Source organism: Chiloscyllium punctatum, chromosome 9 (assembly GCF_047496795.1).
Source record: "Chiloscyllium punctatum isolate Juve2018m chromosome 9, sChiPun1.3, whole genome shotgun sequence".
Taxonomy (NCBI): Eukaryota; Metazoa; Chordata; class Chondrichthyes; order Orectolobiformes; family Hemiscylliidae; genus Chiloscyllium; species Chiloscyllium punctatum.
The window spans coordinates 114,485,572-114,508,458 of record NC_092747.1 but is presented as its reverse complement, the minus strand read 5'-3'; the positions used below and the strand labels follow the sequence as shown (position 1 = coordinate 114,508,458).

At 41.2% G+C, this 22,887-nt stretch overlaps 1 protein-coding gene across 6 annotated transcripts in view; it reads right to left on the bottom strand.

The window, feature by feature from the left end:
- atp11a (ATPase phospholipid transporting 11A) overlaps positions 1 to 22,887 on the bottom strand; it is a 147,880-nt gene that overhangs the window by 80,923 nt on the left and 44,070 nt on the right. For all 6 annotated transcript variants that reach the window (XM_072578122.1, XM_072578123.1, XM_072578125.1 and 3 more), the window contains exons 3-4: positions 16,040 to 16,129; positions 12,724 to 12,804 (exon numbers count right to left, since the gene is read on the bottom strand). In XM_072578122.1, coding sequence (XP_072434223.1) covers positions 12,724 to 12,804; positions 16,040 to 16,129 — 171 coding nt within the window. The remainder of the gene's footprint in view (positions 1 to 12,723; positions 12,805 to 16,039; positions 16,130 to 22,887) is intronic.

Here is a 22,887-nt window from a genome sequence, read left to right as displayed (position 1 = left end):
TCCCAGAACTACTTTTAAGTCACATTCTCGAGATACCTTAAAGTTTTATTAAAAAAAGGTGACACCTCAGCTCAGATAATGCATTAAAGGTGTGAGGTTAGCTGTCTGCATCCCAATCTTGAGTCAGACTGGTTCTATTTCCAAGTAGAAATTTATAAAATAGTCAGATGAATTGACTGCCTACAGATTGTGTGATTTTTCAGCAAAATAGAATGTATCTGGAAATGCACCTTACATGCATTTTCAGAACTGAGATGTCACCTTTTTTTTTATAAAACTTAAGTCATCTCGAGAATGTGACTCAAAAGTAGTTTTGGGATTTACAAGTTAATGCACCGAAACCTGCAACCAATTCTAAAAGATGGAAGACTTAATAATCTAGGTTTGTTCAATAAATTACTTCAGTTGTATGACACCATAATCTTTTGATATAAATTCTGTCTTATGATCCTCTTCCAAAGCTACCTGATGAAGGAGCAGCACTCTGAAAGCTAGTGCTTCCAAATAAACCTGTTAGACTATAATTTGGTGTTGTGTGATTTTTAACTATGTCCACACCAATCCAACACCGGCACCTCCACATGTTTTTTGAGCTGATGCACAGCATGCAAGGTTCAGAGGCTGATGATGTTTTTGATCAGTTTGAATGAATTGCACTAGTTGCAACATCAGCAAGTCTGGTATTGACGATACTAATCACAGATTCATTTAATTACACTAGGTTGATCAGCAGATATACATCCACTATATGTGGTATGGATTGGATCAAATATTATTTCGATTCACTCGAAGTAAGGTCAGGCAAAATTAAAGTTCTATTTTCTTCAGATTCAGAGATGACATTACATTAAAGTCACTGAAAGGAATGGTGAATCCTGATAGAGTAGTGGGGTAACCCAGTTTCTTAGTACAGACTGTTATGACCAGATCCCGGGCAAGGTTCTGCACTGCATTATGGTCCCAAACAGGATACACCAAGTTGTCAAGCTGTTATCTGAGGAGGGATGAATTGAGTCGCCTTCTTTATTAACCCATCACCTTGGTTAGTTCAAACAAGCTTGATTTGAAAAGGATCCCTTCCCTCATGGAAACCATTTAACCCAATTGAATGAACTTCTGTTTTAAATGGAGCCAATTTAACCAGGCATTCTTGAGTTAACAAAAAGCAAGTTCATTAATGACTAAACTTGAAAAGAATTAGTAATGCATAACAAAGATTAGAAATAAAAGTGAGTTCATAAAGTTAAAAGTTAAAAGCACAGTTACACAGATCAGTCTCTGAAATATTTGTGAAGAGCAATTAATTGAACTTTGTGGCCGGTGCAGTGGAAGTTAGTGGTAATTGAACAGTCAGGTTTTTTTTTGAGTTTCAAGGTTTCATGGGTGATTAAAGTTCCTCTGTCCTGATTCCTTTTTTTAAAAAAACATGCTGGTTTGATTCACTCTGTGAGATAAAATCTTTAGCCATAATACAGGGTGTCCAGGGGATAGTTCTTCCAGTGATTTCACGGGGTAGTAATGCTCTAAAAAGCTGGTGCACATAAGAACATTCAGTCTCACTAATCCAGTCCAGAAATGTTGACAGTAGTTTTTTTTAAAGTCTTTTTTTGTGTCTTCCTGGAGGATAAATCAGCCTGCAAGAAGTGACTTTCTGGTGAGACTGATGATGAGGTAATCACCACGCTCTCCAGAGTTTGCACATTCTGCCTGTGTCTGTGTTTCCTCCTGGGTGGTCCGGTTTCCTCCCATAGTCCAAAGATGGGCAGATTAGTTGAATTGGCCATGCCGAATTGCCCATAGTGTCCAAGATTGTGCAGGCTAGTAGATTAGCCATGGGAAATGCAGGTCACAGGGATAGGGTGGAGGAAGTGGATCTGGGTGGGATGTTGTTTGAAGAGTTGGTGTGGAATAAATGGGCTGAATAGCCTCCTCTACACTATAGCAATTCTGTTTCTAGTCAGTCCTCCTCATGAGCTCTTCGAGTTAAGTTTGACCCTGTGTGAAGTTTCTCTGACAATTTACACGTGCAAAATTCCATGGGATTCATACTGGGTTTTTTTTTATTCATTCATGTGATGAGGATGTTGTTGCCTAGACCAGCATTTATTGCTCATCCCTTACTGGCCAGAGGGCAGTTAAGAGTCAACCATATTGTTGTAGGTCTGGAGTCACATGTAGGACAGATCAGGTAAGGATGGCAGTTTCCTTCCCTGAAGGACATGAGCAAACCAGGTGAGTTTTTCCAGCAATCGACAATGGATTCATGGTCATCATTCGACCCTTGATTCCAGATTTTTTTTTTGTTGAATTCAAATACCACCAATTGCCGTGGTGAGATTCAAACCCGGGTCCGCAGAACATGACCTGGGTGTCTAGATTAACAGTCCAGCAATAATACCACTAGGCCATTGCCTCCATGTTCTGTCAGTAATTGAATGTAAATCCTTAATTTTTTTGTTACAGGGTTTCTGATCTATTATCATTAAAAAGAAAGATGATATTTAGTAAGATACCCCTTGCTGCTGAACAAGTCTCTCATGAAGAAAAAGGAGTGAATAAAATAATGCATGGAACATGATAAGGCAATTGCTTTTGTCAAGTCACAAAATTTGCAAATTACTCAGGACATTATTGAATCCTTTAACAACATCCAGTATTGCTAATCAGAATGTTAAAAAGATTAAATGGCATCAAGTGATAAGAATTTGAGAGGAAATGGCAAATTCCTTCAAGTTACATTGATAATTTGCTCGGTTGTTTTAGATTCGATCACTTACAGCGTGGAAACAGGCCCTTCGGCCCAACAAGTCCAACACCGACCTGCCGAAGCGCAACCCACCAAGACCCATTCCCCTGCATTTACCCCTTCACCTAACACTATGGGCAATTTAGCATGGCCAATTCACCTAACCTGCACATTTTTGGATTGTGGGAGGAAACCGGAGCACCCAGAGGAAACCCACGCAGATACAGGGAGAATGTGCAAACTCCACACAGAGACGTCTGAGGCAGGAGTTGAACCGGGGTCTCTGGCGCTGTGAGGCAGCAGTGCTAACCACTGTGCCACCGTGCCGCACAAAGTTTTGCTGTCACTAATTAAAAATCCTATTAAAGGAAGAAGAGATAGTTGGCAATACATACACAAAATGTATTGAAGAGATTAATGAAACATATGAGAAGTGCTAAAATATTGGAGGGTACTATCATGGCATATTAAGAATTTATAGTTAGCATGAGATTTTTAATTAAGCAATGGCTATAGATTTAAAAGCATAGGGCAAGATCAGATACATATTCATTTTATAATTCATAAACATTATCTCATAAACAGAATTCTGTCTGTTTATAGCAATACACAGCAAAGAAAGGAGTAACTGTGGAAAAATGTTTAGGGACTGGACTGAGAGTAACAACTACATTCCTAGCTACCAACAGTGGGGAGGGTGAGGTGAAAATATGAACACTGAGGCTCAAAGACACTTCAGTAAAGGGCTTTTCAAAAGGAATTGTGCCGTTATTGATATGTTCCATAAGATAACAACTAACCAATACAATTATAAGCTATCATCTATCCTGGCATGGGCAGTCCATATGAAAAACTAGCTTCAAATGACTGGCAGCTAAAGTCCATATACGTTGGTCTGTCGGGAAATCCAAGAATAGTTTCAGTGGTGACTGATCCTCTGAGTTTGGAACACAGTCTATAATTAGTTCTATATTTCCTGCACAGTTGGATGCCCTACACACAGGGAGAAGTGTAATCAAGGCAGAGTGTGAGTGCAAATACCATGAGCCTTAAATCATTGCATAAGACCACAGATAAACCTCAATCCTGTGGATTTAGCATATTACAAAAAGACAGGGTCAAATTGAATGGAAAAAAGGTCCAAGTAGTGTTATAAGGTGTGATGGGAAGACAGTAATTCTCTGACAGGTAGTCAAAATTATTCAGGTCCAGCAAGTTCTCATTTAAAGTTGTATATGCATTCCTGAAAATTGTGACCTTGTGTGAAACATGGTCTGCCATAGGAATGCATCAATGTTAAAGCCAAAGTTAGGTTTCCAAAGACATTTCTGCTTGGGGAGAAAAAACATGCAAGTTGAGATACTGTACAACATTTTTGCCATTTTTGTTCAAATAAATCAGTAAGTATAAAAGAAATATCTTACAGTTAGGGGTCATCAGGACATTTCTCACCTGAAAACAACTTTAAAATGTTATCAAGTTGAATTATCATACATTCCTAATGCCTACTGTCCCAAGCAGAACAAAAAGATTATAGCAGCCAAATAAGAATGATGCTTTAATCAAGTGACTGGTCTTAGCAATAACATTATGGAAACCTCCCTGGAGGTCAAAAGCAGCAAGGTGCTTCTCCTGATGAGGCTGCAATGCTAAAATATTGTGGTATAAGCTCCTACAGAGACAATTGCCTCCAAGAGAAGGAACTCCTATACAACAGAACTGAAAGAATACCTATCTTTTTATTTAAGGGGCCACAGGCATTTAGCTCAACAATCCATAAGGTATTGTGGTTCTGTTTGCCGAGCTGGGAATTTGTCTTGCAAACGTTTTGTCCCCTGTCTAGGTGGCATCCTCAGTGCTTGGGAGCCTCCTGTGAAGCGCTTCTGTGCTGTTTCTTCCGGCATTTATAGTGGCCTGTCTCTGCCGCTTCCGGTTGTCAGTTCGAGCTGTCCGCTGTAGTGGCCGGTATATTGGGTCCAAGTCGATGTGTTTGTTGATAGAGTCTGTGGATGAGTGCCATGCCTTTAGGAATTCCCTGGCTGTTCTCTGTTTGGCTTGCCCTATAATGGTAGTGTTGTCCCAGTCGAATTCATGTTGCTTGTCGTCTGTGTGTGTGGCTACTAAGGATAGCTGGTCGTGTCGTTTCGTGGCTAGTTGGTGTTCGTGTATACGGATTGTTAATTGTCTTCCTGTTTGTCCGATGTAGTGTTTTGTGCAGTCCTTGCATGGGATTTTGTACACTACATTAGTTTAGCTAAACTAATGTAGTGTACAAAATCCCATGCAAGGACTGCACAAAACACTACATCGGACAAACAGGAAGACAGTTAACGATCCGTATACATGAACACCAACTAGCCACGAAACGACACGACCAGCTATCCTTAGTAGCCACACACACAGACGACAAGCAACATGAATTCGACTGGGACAACACTACCATTATAGGGCAAGCCAAACAGAGAACAGCCAGGGAATTCCTAGAGGCATGGCACTCATCCACAGACTCTATCAACAAACACATCGACCTGGACCCAATATACCGGCCACTACAGCGGACAGCTCGAACTGACAACCGGAAGCGGCAGAGACAGGCCACTATAAATGCCGGAAGAAACAGCACAGAAGCGCTTCACAGGAGGCTCCCAAGCACTGAGGATGCCACCTAGACAGGGGACAAAACGTTTGCAAGACAAATTCCCAGCTCAGCGAACAGAACCACAACAACGAGCACCCGAGCTACAAATCTTCTCCCAAACTTTGAATCCATAAGGTATACTAGAATGTTGACTCCAACTTTGGACATCTGGGCTCCACTTTAAAATAAAAAAGGTACAGTGATGAACTGGTATACCTCAGATATTTTGTACTTAAGTAATGACAACCTGGATAATCTCTTTACCTATTCTGATTCCATATCTCCTTGCATGTGTGTACATTCACGTTGCAAGATTTTCCCTGTGCCTAAATGTATGATATAACCCCACTTCTGGTTTAACTTTTCAATGGTGTTGTTGTAATCCTTAGAAAGTCAAGTTCACAAACAGAGGGAGTGAGGAAAATATACCACCACATTTTTCTTTAAGAAAGGGGGAAGAAAACAAACTACTTATGGACAGTTGGCGAGAATAGGGAGAGATATGTCTTAAAACTCACAATGTGTCTGTAACACTACAGTCATAAATAAAAATGATCTTTAAATCTTTAAATGATTTAAAAAAACATAGAAGTAATACAGTGCAGGTACTGTAAGTACATGTAAAATTACATTTGCCTGATGAACTTTTAACTGACCAGGCTCCATCTAGTGGCAGAAATATCCTGCAGCAACCAACTTTCACCACAAGAGGTAGCTCACAATCTCGATACTTGTTCAGAACAGGAGACACCACAGAAACAGACTTTAAGGGTAGGAACAGAGGGTGGGAAAGAGAGGCGTGGGTTTGAAGTAAGACTGAGGGAAGGGACAGGAAAGCTAGAGGGACTAATACAAACACGTCAAGAACAGCTCTGAAGCAGGCAGACTGAAGAACAGAAAGCCTAGCAAACAATATGAAACTGAAACTCACAAGGTTAAATGCATATATTGTCACTGTTTTATTAAATGACATTAAAACTAAATAATGCTTAGTTGGCTTTGAATTGGATTTAATATACATTTATCTCAGGGAAATGGGGTTAACTGTAGTCATGCAACATCTGAGTAATGAGTAAAACGTGATGAGGCACTCTGCAGCTCGCATTCTCATATTTCTGACACTTCTGAGCAGCAGAATATGAATACTAAGATGCAGGATAGCGATAGTCAAAATAATGAGGTAAAAACAATGACTGCAGATGCTGGAAACCAGATTCTGGATGAGTGGTGCTGGAAGAGCACAGCAGTTCAGGCAGCATCCAAGTAGGACTGCCACACATAGTCAAAATAATACTGATGAAGAGAATAGAATTATTTTCCAAAAGGACAACAGTCAAAAGTTGGTTCTAGGGTAATACATGGACCAGAGGGGTCCAGTGACTATTACAGGGAAAATCACTGGCAAGTTTGAACGTGTTCAAGGTGGTAAGATTTTCAAGACACAAGATCTCACGGAATGGAAAGTAAAATGATTGAGTAGATGTCGAGAGGTTGCTTCCCCTTATGGGAGAGTCAAGGACTAGACGGAACGATCTTTGGATAAGGAGTTGCTCAATTAAGATAGAGACAGGGAAGAACTTCTTCTCCGACTGTACTGAATTCTTTCCCACAAGGACTGTTGAGGGAGTGTCACTTAGTATACTTAAGGCTGAGAGAGACAGGTTTTTAATTAGTGAAAGAATCAAGGATTACAAGGTTAAAGCAGGAAAACGAAGCTGAAGACGATCACATTGGCATAATGTAACTGTATGGCACAGCAGACACGCTAGGCCAAATGACCCATTTCTGCTCCTAGAAATGATGGCCTTATGGACATCCCTACAGTAGAAAATGTGATCTTGACTTTTCTTAGTCTCTTGGTCACAGATTGGTGAGAATGTAAATCAATTAAAGCTGTACTTTTACAAGGTGAACACTTTTAAAGTTTTGAAGTGCTTTAAAGTGGGTTTGAAACTACCTTAAAAGGCACAAGTGAGGGTAAAACTGAAGTAAAGATGAAACAAGTGGCTACAGGGATGGTGCAGGAGGGAGGGATTTCGGTATTTGGATAACTGGGGTTCTTTCTGGGGAAGGTGGGACCTCTATAGACAGGATGGTCTGCACCTGAACCTGAGGGGCACCAGTATCCTTGGGGGGAGGTTTGCTAGTGCTCTTGGGGGGGGTTTAAACTAACTCTGCAGGGGCATGGGAACCCAGACTGTAACTTTAGGGTGCAGGACCTGGAGTGTAGGGAGGGTAGGAATATGGTATCAATCTTAAAGGATCGTGCCTGTAAACAGAAGAGTGGCTTGAAGTGTGTATACTTTAATGCCAGAAGTATACGAAATAAGGTAGGTGAACTCGCAGCGTGGGTTGGTACCTGGGACTTCGATGTTGTGGCTATTACGGAGACATGGCTAGATCAGGGACAGGATTGGCTGTTGCAGGTTCCAGGGTTTAAATGTTTTAGTAGGGTCAGAGGTGGGGGTAAAAGAGGGGGGGGTGTGGCTTTGCTTGTCAAAGATAGTATTACAGCGGTGGAAAGGAAGATGGATGAAGATTTGCCATCTGAGGTAGTTTGGGTAGAGGTTAGGAATAGGAGAGGTGAGGTCACCCTGTTAGGAGTCTTTTACAGGCCTCCTAATAGTCCTAGAATCGTTGAAGAAAGGATTGCGAAGATGATTCAGGAGAAGAGTGACAGTAATAGGGTGATTGTTATGGGAGACTTTAACTTTCCTGATATTGATTGGGAAAGCTATAGCTCAAGTTCGTTAGATGGGTCAGTGTTTGTGCAATGTGTGCAGGAGAGTTTCCTGACACAATATGTAGATAAGCCAACAAGAGGTGAGGCCATACTGGATTTGGTTCTGGGTAACGAACCAGGCCAGGTATTAGAACTAGAGGTAGGTGAGCACTTTGGGGACAGTGACCACAATTCGGTGATTTTTACTCTAGTGATGGAGAGGGATAAGTGTGTACTACAGGGCAAGAGTTATAGCTGGGGGCAGGGAAATTATGATGCGTTGAGGCATGACTTAGGATGTGTGGATTGGAAAAGTAGATTCCAAGGCAAGAGCGTAATTGATATGTGGAACTTGTTCAAGGAGCAACTATTGAGTGTCCTTGATAAGTACGTACCTATCAGGCAGGGAGGAAAGGGTCGTGTGAAGGAGCCGTGGTTTAATAAGGAGTTGGAATCCCTTGTTAAATGGAAGAGGGCGGCCTTTGTAAAGATGAGGCGTGAAGGTTCAATAGGGGCGATTGAGAGTTATAAGGTAGCCCGGAAGGACCTGAAGAGAGAGCTAAGAGCAGCAAGGAGGGGACATGAAAGGTCCTTAGTTGGTAGGATTAGGGAAAACCCTAAGGCTTTCTATAGGTATGTTAGGAATAAAAGAATGACTAGGGAAGGAATAGGTCCAATCAAGGATAGTAATGGGAAGTTGCGTGTGGAGGCTGAAGAGATTGGGGAGGCGCTGAATGAATACTTTTCGTCAGTATTCACTCAGGAACAGGACATTGTTGTCGATATGAATACTGAGGCACGAATAAGTAGAATGGATGGCTTTGAGATATGTAGAGAAGAGGTGTTGGAAATTCTGGCAAGGGTGAAAATAGATAAGTCCCCTGGGCCTGATTGCATTTATCCTAGGATTCTCTGGGAAGCAAGGGAGGAGATTGCAGAGCCATTGGCCTTGATTTTTGTGTCCTCTTTGTCTACAGGAGTAGTGCCAGAGGACTGGAGGCTAGCAAACGTGGTTCCCTTGTTCAAGAAGGGGAGTAGGGATAATCCTAGTAACTATAGGCCAGTGAGTCTCACTTCTGTTGTGGGCAAAGTCTTAGAGAGAATTATAAGGGATAGGATTTATGCACATCTGGATAAGAATGATGTGATCAAGGATAGTCAGCATGGTTTTGTGAAGGGCAGGTCGTGCCTCACAAACCTTATTGAATTCTTTGAGAAGGTGACGAAGGAGGTAGATGAGGGGAAAGCGGTAGATGTAGTATATATGGATTTTAGTAAGGCGTTTGATAAGGTCCCCCATGGTAGGCTACTGCAGAAAATACAGAGATATGGCATTGAGGGTGAGTTGGAGGTTTGGATTAGGAATTGGCTCTCTGGAAGAAGACAGAGGGTAGTAGTTGATGGCAAAGATTCATCTTGGAGTGCCGTCACTAGTGGTGTTCCGCAAGGATCTGTTTTGGGACCATTGCTGTTTGTCATTTTTATAAATGACCTGGAGGAAGGGTTAGAAGGTTGGGTGAGCAAGTTTGCGGATGATACGAAAGTCGGAGGAGTTGTAGACAGTGAGGAAGGATATGGCAGGTTACAGCGGGATATAGAGAAGCTGCAGAGCTGGGCAGAAAGGTGGCAAATGGAGTTCAATGTAGCTAAGAGTAATAAAAAGATGGATTACTGGGCTAATGGTAGACTACTTGGTAGTGTGGAAGAGCAGAGGGATCTTGGTGTCCATGTACACAGATCTCTGAAAGTTGCCACCCAGGTAAATAGTGCAGTGAAGAAGGCATATGGCGTACTGGCTTTTATTGGTAGAGGAATTGAGTTCCGGAGTCCTGAGGTCATGCTGCAGTTGTATAAGACTCTGGTGCGGCCGCTTCTGGAATATTGTGTGCAGTTTTGGTCGCCATACTATAGGAAGGATGTGGAGGCACTGGAACGGGTGCAGAGGAGGTTTACCAGGATGTTGCCTGGTATGGTAGGAAGATCCTATGAGGAAAGGCTGAGGCACTTGGGGTTGTTTTCTTTGGAGAAAAGAAGGTTTAGGGGTGATTTGATAGAGGTGTACAAGATGATTAGGGGGTTAGATAGGGTTGACAGTGAGAACCTTTTTCCGCGTATGGAGTCAGCTATTACAAGGGGGCATAGCTTTAAATTAAGGGGGGGTAGATATAGGACTGATGTTAGGGGTAGGTTCTTCACTCAGCGAGTCGTAAGATCATGGAATGCCCTGCCAGTAGCAGTAGTGGACTCTCCCTCTATATGGGTATTTAAGCGGGCATTGGATAGGTATATGGAGGATAGTGGGTTAGTGTAGGTTAGGTGGGCTTTGATCGGCGCAACATCGAGGGCCGAAGGGCCTGTACTGCGCTGTATTGTTCTATGTTCTATGTTCTAAGTTTGTTTATGGTTTGAATGATGTATCGAGGGTGCTCTACTTCTCAGTTAGATCTATCCTGCACTAGGTTGCATTCATCTGAAAAACAGAACCAACAATTTTAAACTGTTCTCACAAAGAGAAACATTGTAGGCATCCTTATGATAAATACCACCATTTTCCTACAGATTCTGTGGAATTTGACAATTTGGTATTGTTCAGATAAAAGAATTTAGAATTGGAAGTCAGGCTTCAGGAGCTTTTAGGAGTTTAAAAAATAACCAGACTAAACCAGAATCAAGTGAAATTGACCTTGAATCAACAATTATGTCCTATAAACTATAAATCATATCCCAGTAAATCCGATTGAGGCTTCACAGAAAGACGAACATGCATCCAAAGAAGAACAGAACAGCTGTTTTTGTGTGTTTACAGAATGTGGGTATTTCTGACTAAGTCAAGATTTATTGCCCACTCCTAATTTCCCTTAAGTAGACGGTGGTGAGCTACGTTCTCAAACCACGCCACAAGGACTGTACAGTGGTCACTCTTACCAATACAGTCATAGACAAATACATCTGTAACAGGTAGGCTGGTGAGAATGAAATCAAGTAGTTTTTGCCCACAGTTGTTGCATCACCATCTGCCTAGAAACTGTGTCTTTTAGGAGTCAGCCAGCTCGATTTGTACTGGTGCTAGCGAGGTACTCATGGTGATGGACATTGAAGTTCTCCACCCAGAGAAGATTTGGTGTCCTTGCCACCCTCAGCGTTTCTTCCAAGTAGATATTAACACGAATGAAGACCGATTCCTCAGGCAAAATGGGAAGAATTCCTTGCCCATGTGTGACCTGATATGATGAAACTACATGGTGTCTGGAGTTAATGTTGATGACCTCAGGACAACGCCTTCTCAACCGTACCACTGTGCTGCCAGCTGTGGTAGGTCATATATTAGAACTGCAATCATGGTATCTGGGACATAGCTGTATTTACAGAAACATACTTACAATATCAAGCTGCTGTTGGTTAGTCTATGGGACAGCTCTCCAAAACTTGGCCAAACCCCAAGATATTAGTTAGATATCTTATTATTAGTTAATTTGTCATTTTCAATGCCAAATTCAATACCAGGTGATCCATCGAGTTCTACCTTACACTTTGTAGCAGTTGCACACAATAGAGTTGCTTGTTTGGCCTGTTGAGAATGCATTTAAGAATGTGGACTGCAAAGGAAAATACCTTCTTGCAGGTGTGCTCCTTAGGCTAACCAAGATGGCTACTAACAGGTTCAGGCTGTAGGCTGTGGATGTAGTCATAAGACAAGACTGCCTGCTTCGTTAAGATAATTATGTTCACCTCCAGATGTCTCTGGAGGGAGCATGCAGTGTCCACAGGTACACTCAATGTTTCTGACATTGAGTGAGTGTCTCAGAGGCCAAAGTGTATCAGCTCCTAAAATCACATTTTAATTTAAGTTGATAAGTATCTGTGAAACTTTGTTTTGTTGCTGTACTGTATAAGGGCTGATTATTAGTTAGCCTGTTTATTAGTTTTGTTAGTATACTCCAATGGGTGATAAGTAAAGGATTGCCATAACACAGAAGGATGAGAGTATAAGAAGAAGAGATCTGAAATGGAGCACCATGAACCTAACAACAATGAAAAATATCTACATCCTGTTTTGTACTTCACCATGCAGTTTGGATTCATTTAACACTGCACAGTCTTCCTTTTATGATAGCAGATATAATTCCTTCTGACTGCTCTAATCTACTTCACTCTCCGGAAGTGCTTTACAGACTTTAACTACTTATAGAGTGAAAAGGTTTCTCTTTGTGTCACTTTTGTTCCTTTTGAGAATTAATTTCAATATGTGCCTTCGTGATTTTAATTCTTCCCAGAATTGTCATGGATTTGAACCCTTCAGCTAACCCATGATCCAGTTAGGTCGGGTTTGTTGATTAATTCTCTCTATCTACCCCTCTTCTTTCCAAAACCATTAACAGTCTTACCTACTAGCATCAGTATTAAATGCTGTAATTGATACATAACAACCATAGTTATTTGGGACAGTTCAATCTTTCTACTTCACATTGTGTAAAAAGTGTTTCCTTTTTAATTTTAGGTAGTTACCCCTACTCATTTAAATTTTCTATATGACCTTCATTTATGGAAAAGCAGGAAACGAAAACAAATAGGGGAGCAGAGAATTCGATTAAAGGTACATTTTGTCTTGTGCCTCACCTGTTTGATTGCAGTCACAGTGATTACAAAAAAGAGAGGAAGTCCACTAGTTACTGGACTGGTCGGTGTATCAATGATCAACTGAAAATAAAAACACAGTCTGTTAATCCACTGGGACAGGAGCTCAAATTTTAAGATTTTTCATCACTTATTGGCAAGTGTAAACAACAGGCAAAATTGCTTGATAATTGAATACGCTTCACAATTTGTTTGTTATCATTAATGGGATAAGGCAATGTTGGCAAACATCATATATCTGGAAATCATTAATTAAGCAGCTTTAGATAGTTGGATCCCTGAGTATCTTCAACAATGCCCTGGAACTGATGTGATTGGCATCCAAATCCTATGTGCAAGCTATGAATCCAAGCCATAGATCATTTTCCAATGACTTCACTTTTGTTAGGGCCCTTAATGCCATACTTAGTCAAATGCTACCTTGATATCAAAATCAATTACTGTCCTCTCATGTCTAGAGTTCATCTTTTTTGTTCATCTTTTGACCAAGGCTGTAATCAGGTCTGGAACCCAGCAGCTCAGACAGAACACAAACTGAGCATTGGAGCAAAGGTTATTGCATCATAAATAGATGAAGAGGAAGGAATTCAGCCCTTTGAACATGCTCCACCATTCATTCTGATCATTCAACTCAATAGCCTGTTCCTGCTTTCTCACCCTATAACGTCTTTAGCCCCAAGTGCTATATATAATTCCATCTTGAAATTATACAATGTTTTGACCTTGACTGCTTTCTGTGGGAATGAATTCCACAGGCTCACTCTCTATGGATGGAAACATTTCTCTTCATCTGAGTCCTAACTGGTTTCCCCTATATATCCTTAGACCTGCATGCTGGTTGATCTGCCCCAGGCCTTAATCCGTCTTTTGTGCCAATCCCTCATGGCCCTAAACTCTTCAATATTTCAAAACAATCTTTCAACCTTCTCTTTAAATATTTTCAGTAATCTAGCCTCCACAACTCTGCATGGAAGAGAATTCCAGACATTCACTACCATCTGACAGAAGAAATGCCTTCACATTTCAAATTAATGTCTCCTTCTCCTGTAACTACATTCGCCACACCAAGATTCTCCCGTGAGTGGCAACATCTTCTCAACATCTACTCTGTCAAGCTCCTCAAAATTCTCAGATGTTTGAGTAAGGTCACCCACCCCCCGTCATCATTCTTATAAATTCTAATGAATAACAGCATAATCTGTTCAGCCATTCTTGATAACTCAACTTCTTCATCACAGGAATCAGCCTCGTGAATTTCTTTTGAATAGTTTCTAATATCACCAAATCACAACTTAAATATTGGGTTCAAACTGTACACAGTACGTCAGGCACAACCTTATCAAGACCCTATACAATTGTAACAGGGCATTTATGCTTTTAAAACTTCAACCCCTTAACAATAAAAGACAACTTTCCATTTGCCTTCTTCATTACTTGCTGAAACTGGATGCTAGCTTGTTGCATTTCAAGAACAAGAATACCCATATCTCTTCGCACTATTTGGAGTCATTCTCAATTTAAATAATTCTCTGCCTTTTGATTCTTTCTACCAAAGCATATGACCTCCCACTTTCCTACATTAACTCCATTGCCAAGTCTTTGCCCACACATTCAACTTGTCTCACTCAATCTACAGATTCCTTGTGTCTACATCAAAGCATGCCCTCCCATCTTTTTGTATGACGAGCAAATTTGGATGCATTATACTCTGTCCCCTCCTCGAAGCAATTAATATAGATAACAAATAATTGAGGCCCTAGATCTGAGCCTTGTGGCATTGCACTGGTTACATATTTCCCACCTGAAAACAAACCTGTTAATCCTGATTCTCTCTCCTGTGTATCAATCCATACCAGTACACTACCTTCAATAACCCGAGGTCCCTTATTAGTTCCCCTTTATCAATGCTGCTTGTTATATCCTCAAAGAACACAAATTCACTTTTAAAGAATCATTGGATTGCATTAAGCTTTTCTAAACATCCTGCTATTTTTACAATAATGGACTGTAGGATTTTCTCAGTGTCAGATGTTGGGCTAACAGCCTAAAGTTTCCTGCTTTCCGTCTCCCTCCGTTTTTATAAAGGGACATCACATCAGCAGTTTTCCAATCCAAATCCTCTCAGAATCCAGTAAATTCTGGAACGTTTTGACCAATGCCCCCAAATGCCTCTGCAGTCACTTCCTTTGAGTGCTTAATCATGTTGTCAATAATGTCTGCCATTATTTTGCTGACAATTGAGAGTCCCGGAAAGGCTGGAGCTTGTGACATTGGATTTTCCTTGCGTTTTATGAACAGGACATACTAGGGAAATTCTGCACATTGTCGGGTCATGCCAGTGTTATAACTGTACTAAAGTTGGCTGGTTAAGGGATCAGCTGGCTCAGGAGCACAAGTCTTCAGCACTGTAGTTTGGTTGTTGCCAGAGCTTGACATGATCTTTGCCACATCAAGTGCCTTCAGTCATTTCTTGTTATTACATGGAATGAATTAAACTGGTTGAAGACTGATAGTTGTAATGCTCAGGACTTCAGGAGGATGCCAAGATGGATCATCCGTTCAGCACTACAGGCTGAAAACATCAGCTTTTGCAATAACATGCTGGACTCTGCTATCAATAAAGATGGAATGTTTATTGAGCGCTCTCTTAGTAGTTCTTTAATTATCTAACAATTTTCATGTAAGGACGTATCTTTCCTGCACAGCTTTGACCTGATGCATTGGTTATGAGATGATTGAGCTCTTTGACATGGTGCTTCTACTGGCTAGTGTGCAGATACCTCTGTGGAATAAACATTGAGTAATTTTTACACTTACACTTGCATGCTCTCCAACAATTGTCATTCAATCAGGAATCATATCTTGGTGTGATGGTAGAAAGATGGATATGGTTGGAAATGAAGCTACATTTTGTGGTGGACTATAGACCTGTTCCTGCTGATGACACACAGCAATCATGGGTATCCAATTTTGAGCTCTAAATCTGTTCAGAATCCATTCCATTTAGCACAGTGATAGTACCACACAACACAATGTCTCAGTGTGGAGTCTGGTTTTCATCTCCCCAGACCTGTGCAGTGGTGATTCCTAATACTGTCATCCATCTGCTACAGTAGGTAGATTGGTGGGGGTGAAGTCAAGAAGTCTTTTTTTTCTCTTATGTTGGTTCCCTTACTGCCTGCTACAGCTCAAAAGTTACTGGACCTGATAAAATGATGTTTCACTTGAATAAAAACATAAAATCTGTCAAAGGAATGACTGAAGCCACATTTGGAATGTCTCATAGAATGTTTCATACCTGCACAAGGAATATGATCAGAAAATAGAAGTTAGCAATTCTTCTGAACTGTTCAAACAAGTTCTTGGGAATGAAGTTCCAGAAAGTATACTGTACAAGAAAAGAGAAGTAGAAGTATTAACTTATAGTCAGTCATCCTGATTTGGACATGTTAAAATATTTTCATTTATCAGAGCAAAATTTTCTTGTAACTTTGTGCAAGTCATTCAGTCACATCAAGATGCTACAGAGTTTTCAAGAAAGTGCCTCACTATCCCAAAGAAATGAGGGATGGGCATGTTCACAAAAAAAAAAGAAACCAGCAAACTCTGACTCAGAAGCAAGAGTCACAGGGACTCCCACTAAACTAGATGACACAGGCCTTTCCTAGCTGCCTGCCTGTTTTTCTCACTTTTGATTTGATTTTTATTTTATTATTGTCACATGTAATGAGATACAGTGAAAAGTATTGTTTTGAGTGCTACCCAATTCACAGAAATGTGGACTCATAGCAATACCTTTTTGGAAGGAGGCTCTTTAGCTATTTTCAGCTGTTAGTCTGCAGTCTTGTATGTTACAAAATTTCCGTATGAGTTTCTGAATTTGCTTTTCCTCAAAAAAAAACTACAACAAAATCCTGATGAGTTGAATACCAGAAGATTTGTCCTCAAATCTGGATTATGTGGAGCTTTGTGATAACTGATGAGGCCCCTCCATAACCCATTTTGCTGAAAAATACGTTCTACGGCAAACAAAATGCTGTAGAGCAGTAAATATGTTAAAACTTTCTTTATTCAATTTGTTCAAAAGTTACAATGACTAAACCTTATAAAATGCATTGAAAATATCAGGAGTTAGCTCCAGCAAGATTCAGCAATCATTTTTTGCTTAGCACTTTGTCGGCAGACAGTGTGATACAGTCAGCCATGTTGTCAATGCAGTCAAATGTGTCTTTGTGCAACAGTGCAGAATCCCAAAGCATTTCTACAACCTTTGCTAGGGAAACAACAGAGGAGCAGGTGGGAATTCATCTGATTCTTCAGGGTCACTGGCCTACTTGGTTGAAAAAGAATACTGCATCCATGATTACATTATCTGTCAGTTCTGTTGCAGACCACACATCTTTGGCCACCTCCACAATGGAATTTTCAGCTCCTTCGCAATGTCTGCATCTCACTTCATACCTCAGTTCTCCATTTGCTTTATCAATCAACTTCAGATTCTCTCCAACTGACAATGCTTTAAAAACTTTCTCATAGATTTAGCCATATTTGTAGTCTTCATACATCTTTTCTTGGAACATCTTGACGTCAAATCCATGATTCGTTGTGCTCCTGCATGACCTAACTGTGTCCTCATTTTGCACTGCAATCAAATGACAAGATTAGACAATTATATCTAATAAGGGGTTAGCGGTGCAGATTTCAGCTGATCAGAAGCATCACTATAGTGGATTTGTTATGTTGCCAACGCAAATTGTTGAGTACCAAGGCGCGTGGGGAGTGGGGAGGTGGTTATTGGCAGAGGTTTGTTGCCTGTTACGGAACATTTGCGGGAGATCAAGCCTTCAATCGAAGAGATGACTCGCCATTGTTTAACGCTATGGTTTTGCAATGTATTCTTTCTGGTGTTGCAGATATGATTTGGACAAACATGACGACCAGGTCCGAGAATTCTCAGTCGCAAATGAGGCGAGCAGTGGTCTACTACTGGGATGGTCAAAAGGAACTGAAACCATGAGCCAAGTTACAAGTAAAAACCAAGTATGACCAGTGACCTCGTGATCCGTACCCTCCATGTACAGGTTAACGAATAACCCTACATCAGCTGGTTGTGGCTCTGACTCCATATTCTGTTGTTGAACTCATTTCCCCACACACCTAGCATCTAACTCAGGCTTGTCAAAGTAAATATGAGACAGCCCTTCTCAACAGGCCACTACTTACCTTCTCTGACTGCACCACCTTGAATCGTGCTATGTTTTTAACAGAGCCACAGTACCTCTCCTCCTCTGAGCACGTTTGCCTATTGAGAAATCACCTTTTTAACCACTGCTTGTGAGGATTTAGCTGACCTGTCACTTCCAAATGCAGAATTAATCCTCTATGTAGATGGAAGCTCCTTTCTTGCACCCACAGGACAACGTTGTTCAGGATATGTGGTTGCCACCGATTCTGAGATTGTTGAGCTAGCAGCTTTCAAAACTCCACAGTTGACACAATAAGCTGAGCTGTTTGCCCTCATTCATGCTTGCATTTTAGCAAATGAAAATCAGCAAATATATAAATACTGGCTCTCGATACGCTTTTGGCATGGCCCACGATTACGGAGCCTTGTGGGAACCTAGGGCATTTTCAAGTTCCATGGAACAGCCCGATATTAATTTTTTTTGTGCATGACATCTTGCAGGCTTTGCAGTTACCAGTCAAAGTTAATCAAATGTTCGGCTCACACTAGTGCACAGATATAGTCTCCCAAGGCAATGAGCGGGTAGATGCTGCTGCCAAGCAGGCAGCCTTACATCCTGTACTTTTGGTTCCATTGGGTTCCCAGCAAAACCTGATTGGAAACAGTATAAGGACGGGTATGCCAGACCTGGGTGAGATACAGAAATTACAGGGGAGCTCCACTACTGGACTCAAACAGGGTGCTACCTCGATCCTCAAACCAAGCTATCGGCGACTCCTGTGGGACAAGTTTGTGTTCCTTCTTTGCTCCTACAAATCTTAGTTGATTATGTACACACTTGGGCAAGGAGGGAATGGTTAATACTTTATTACAAACATCGCAGCACCCAAATTTCCAAAATGCAGCTGAGAAATTAGCTAAAAGCATGCTTAATTTGTAAAAAGATGAATGCTGGAAAAGGGATGCGTTGCAGTTCAGGAACCATCCCCTTGCCCAGTGGGCCTTTGCCTGTCTGCAACTTTATTTTATAGAATTACTTCGAGTACTTTGTTATAAATATTGTTTAGTAATAGAAGATGGATCAAAGCTATCCCAACAACTGACAATACTGCTACAACAGTGGTAAAAATACTGTTGAGGGAAAATGATTCCCTGTTAGGGACTTCCAGAAACCATAAGCTCAGACAATGGACCATACTTTGCGGCTAGATTAAATGAGGAGATCTGCAAAGAGTTGGCTATAAAGCAACAATTCCACTGCACTCACCATCCAAAGGCAGCCGGGATGGTAGACCGAGTAAATGGCACTCGAATGAATACGTTGGCCAAGTTAACACAGGAAACAGGACTGAACTGATTGAATGCCTTACCTTTAGCACTATTCCATATGAGAGTTATCCCCTCAGGTCAAACAGTGTTATCTCCCACTGAGATTGTCTATGGGAAGCCAATGCGGACCCCATGGGGACCTGGGGTAGTCTGACTTCCCCTTCATGAAAAATTGGATATGCACACTCTGGGTGAGGAAGTGGGAAAATATCTGCCTAAGTTAACCAAAACTCTCCAAAATTTACTTTCGCAGGTAGGCCAAGCCGACAAAGGGGATGACAATCTATCTGAAGGAGACTACCCCTGCTATACAATCTGGAAATTTTGTCCTGATTAAGAACAGGGACTGGGGGACATTGGAAACAAGGTGGAAAGGACCGTTTCAGGTGTTGCTGATCACCCCACAGCAAATGAAATTGCAATAACGACCCCACTTGATCCATAGATAATTGTTACTTTGGAGTGGGGGGGGCGGTTTATACTCTGAGGACATGTGCCAAACAGGTAGAGCAGGGAGCATGTTCATTTTGTGCTGAGATTCCCCAGCAGAGTAAGACCATGATTCTCATGTCTGTTGCCCCCTCAATGGCAGTGAAATAACTTCAGTAAAAACCTTTTTGGCTTTGACTAATAGTAGGGTGGTCAACTGTTCATGAAATCAATACGGTACTGATTGTAAGCCATGTTGTTTTGAAGGGGGGAGCTCAAGAAAAGCCCTCGCAGATTCCAGGAAGTTAGTAACTGTCTTGTTAGTGCCCCCTCCTAAAGATCCGGTGAATGCTACCGGCTACGGTAGCAATAATCAGAGTGCGCCCCACGATGTGGGGTGGAGTTCTGCTGTAAAGAACCAGAGTATTTCACTTCCACTGCCTCTAATGGAATCTATTGGGTGTGCGGGAACCGGGCCTACACCTGGTTGCCAGGAGAGAAAGCAGGCAATGGTGGAAGCACTAAATCCCAGAGCCGCCCTTGGAAGAGTTGTTGTGACTTAGCATATTTTGTCCCTCATTTACAAATTTTAAGTCACCCCAAGGAACAACCTTATTGGGGTTGACAACAAAGGGCAATACCTGAATGAGAAAGGTTCTGGATTATTCTTTCACCCCCTCATGGAACTGTCCGACCTTTGAGGGAAATAATTAATTTAGTGGCTGTCCTGGAGGGACTAGCTAACAACACAGTGGGGGCTGATACTCAGGCACAGGTAACTGGGTTTGCTGCTGAAATAGTAATGATGCAGCAGATCGTCCTACAAAATCAAATGGCCCTAGACTTTATCCTGGCAGAAAAACGACAGACATGTGCCATTATAGAGAAGGAATATTGTACTTATATTTCCTGATGAATCAACTAACATTACCAACCTCTCCAAACACATTACCCAAGAAATCCAGAAAATCCAAGGTGGTGGTAACGACCTGCATGGGTTCAATAGTGGAACAGGATGTTGGCCATTTGGGGATCTTTTTGGGAATATTGGAGGCATGTTGTTACGTTTCGGGATTTGTAATACTTATTGTAATTGCTTGCATTCTCTTATTAAAATACTTGTAGCCATTGGTATCCAATTGCATAGTTATAGGCTTTAGGAATATTGTGTGATCATGAAATGATCAACAGGAGAGAATGACAGAGTATTGGAAGTAATAGTGAAAGGTTTTTGCTGAAAAACTGTTCTTAACTGCCCCTCCAGCCATGGTTTGGGCTGCATCCTATATTCAATGGACCATTGTTAACCACACTGCTTATCTGCTAAAGACTCATGTGAAAAGTATGGGTTGAGAGATATGAGGGTTATAAACTGTACTGCTTTTATGCTATACACAGAGGTCCAACGAGAGCCCATCAAGTGAGAGCTTGACTGTTACTGCACTGTTGACTCCAGATCTCTCACCGGCTAAGCTAAAATAAAGAAGTTAATGAAACTTTTGTGGGGTCCGGAACTTTGAGTCGACAGCTGGATCTGAAATGTTAACTCTGATTTCTCTCCACAGATGCTGTCACACTTGCTGAGCTTTTCCAGGAATTTCATGTTTTTGTTTCTGATTTCCAGCATCTACAGTACTTTCAGTTTTAATGTCTTCCATGCTTACATCATCGAAATTTTACCGTAGCTCAGAAACTTCACTATTTTTGTGGTGAATGCTCCCTATTGACCTCCCACTGATTACCCTTTATGTGCAGGAAAGCTTCTTCCCTTTGCCCAGCATCATTCCCTGCAACTAAGCTCAGTACATGCCTTTTCTTATTGGGCATCCCCCATACTGGATTAAGAAACTGCTTCCCTGAACATATTTTTTGAATTCTGCTCCCTTTGTGCCGATCACAGTAATTCTATGCCAGTCAACATTTGCATAGTTGAGGAACCCAACTATTGTTTTTCAACCTTTTAGTAATTTGTCAATATGTTTGCATTTCTATCTCCTTCAAATTGTTTATATAATCGTGGAACACATCCAAACTGACTTCCCCTTGTTTTGCTGTTCAGTTCAATCAATTTGCTGATCATTCTAAGACGTCGTCACAGCCATAATTCTGTCTAATCAACACTGTGACCTCACTTCCTGCTTTATATTTTCAGCTTCCCACCCCAAGCCAAGCTAACCTAAACTTTCCCATTAGCACAAGCAAAACCGAGTTTTAGAATATTAATCCTGGCTTTGCTGAGGTGAAATCTATTTGGTTTGTATAGTTCCTACCACCACCATACGTGGTCCAGAGATTTCAAGAAGCAAAACCCTCCTTTCCCATCAACACCGTTTCTCCAGCTACTTATTCACCTGGTAATCTTCAGCATTTATCCACACATTTTGAGATTATTAATTTTGAGGTCCTATCTTTTCAATTTTTTTCCTAGCTCACTAAATTCTGCCTGCAGAAATTCATTCCACTTTTTATCCATGTCACTGATGCCAGTATGAACTGCTTGTTCACACACCCCCTTAGAATGTCCTCAGACTAATCAGCTATATCCTTGACTGCGGCAAGACAAAGAGGCAGGTAGTCATAACCCCAGCCACAGAAATACCCATCTGTTCCCCTCACTAGATTCCCAACCACTCTTGCTTATTCACCTTTCTCCCTTCCTGCAGGGAAGCCACCCATGGTCTCAGAAAGTTAGTTGTTTCATCACTGTCACTCATGTTGAGAGCTGAATACGGACTGGAGTGTAAAACATATGACTTCAAGTCAAGGTTATTTCAAGTTTAATGTTATTCTGTTTCAAATATTCATATATTTCTTTTTGGAATTTGAACAAGGCTGGAAAGGGCAGCATTTATTGCTCATCCCTTGAGAAGGTAGTGACATGTTGTCCTGTAGTTTGCTAGGTCATTGGTAAACACCTGCAGCATTGAACAAAGAAGAGGAATAACCTTTAGCTCACTCAATTCTCTGTGTAATTCCTGCCTCTTCTGGATGGCCATTCTCTTGCTACCAGAAACTGTTACATTTTTAAGGTAGCTACTTCCTGGAACATATTCCTATAATGTGCTCAATGCTCACGTGTTTAATCAATGACCTACAAAAGGCACAAAAATGTGAGAAACCAGTGACCCCAAATTTGTGAGTTAAGAGCTCATTGTAAGAAATGAGGCAAGCCATAGAATGACTAATGAAAACAGAATAGCCTA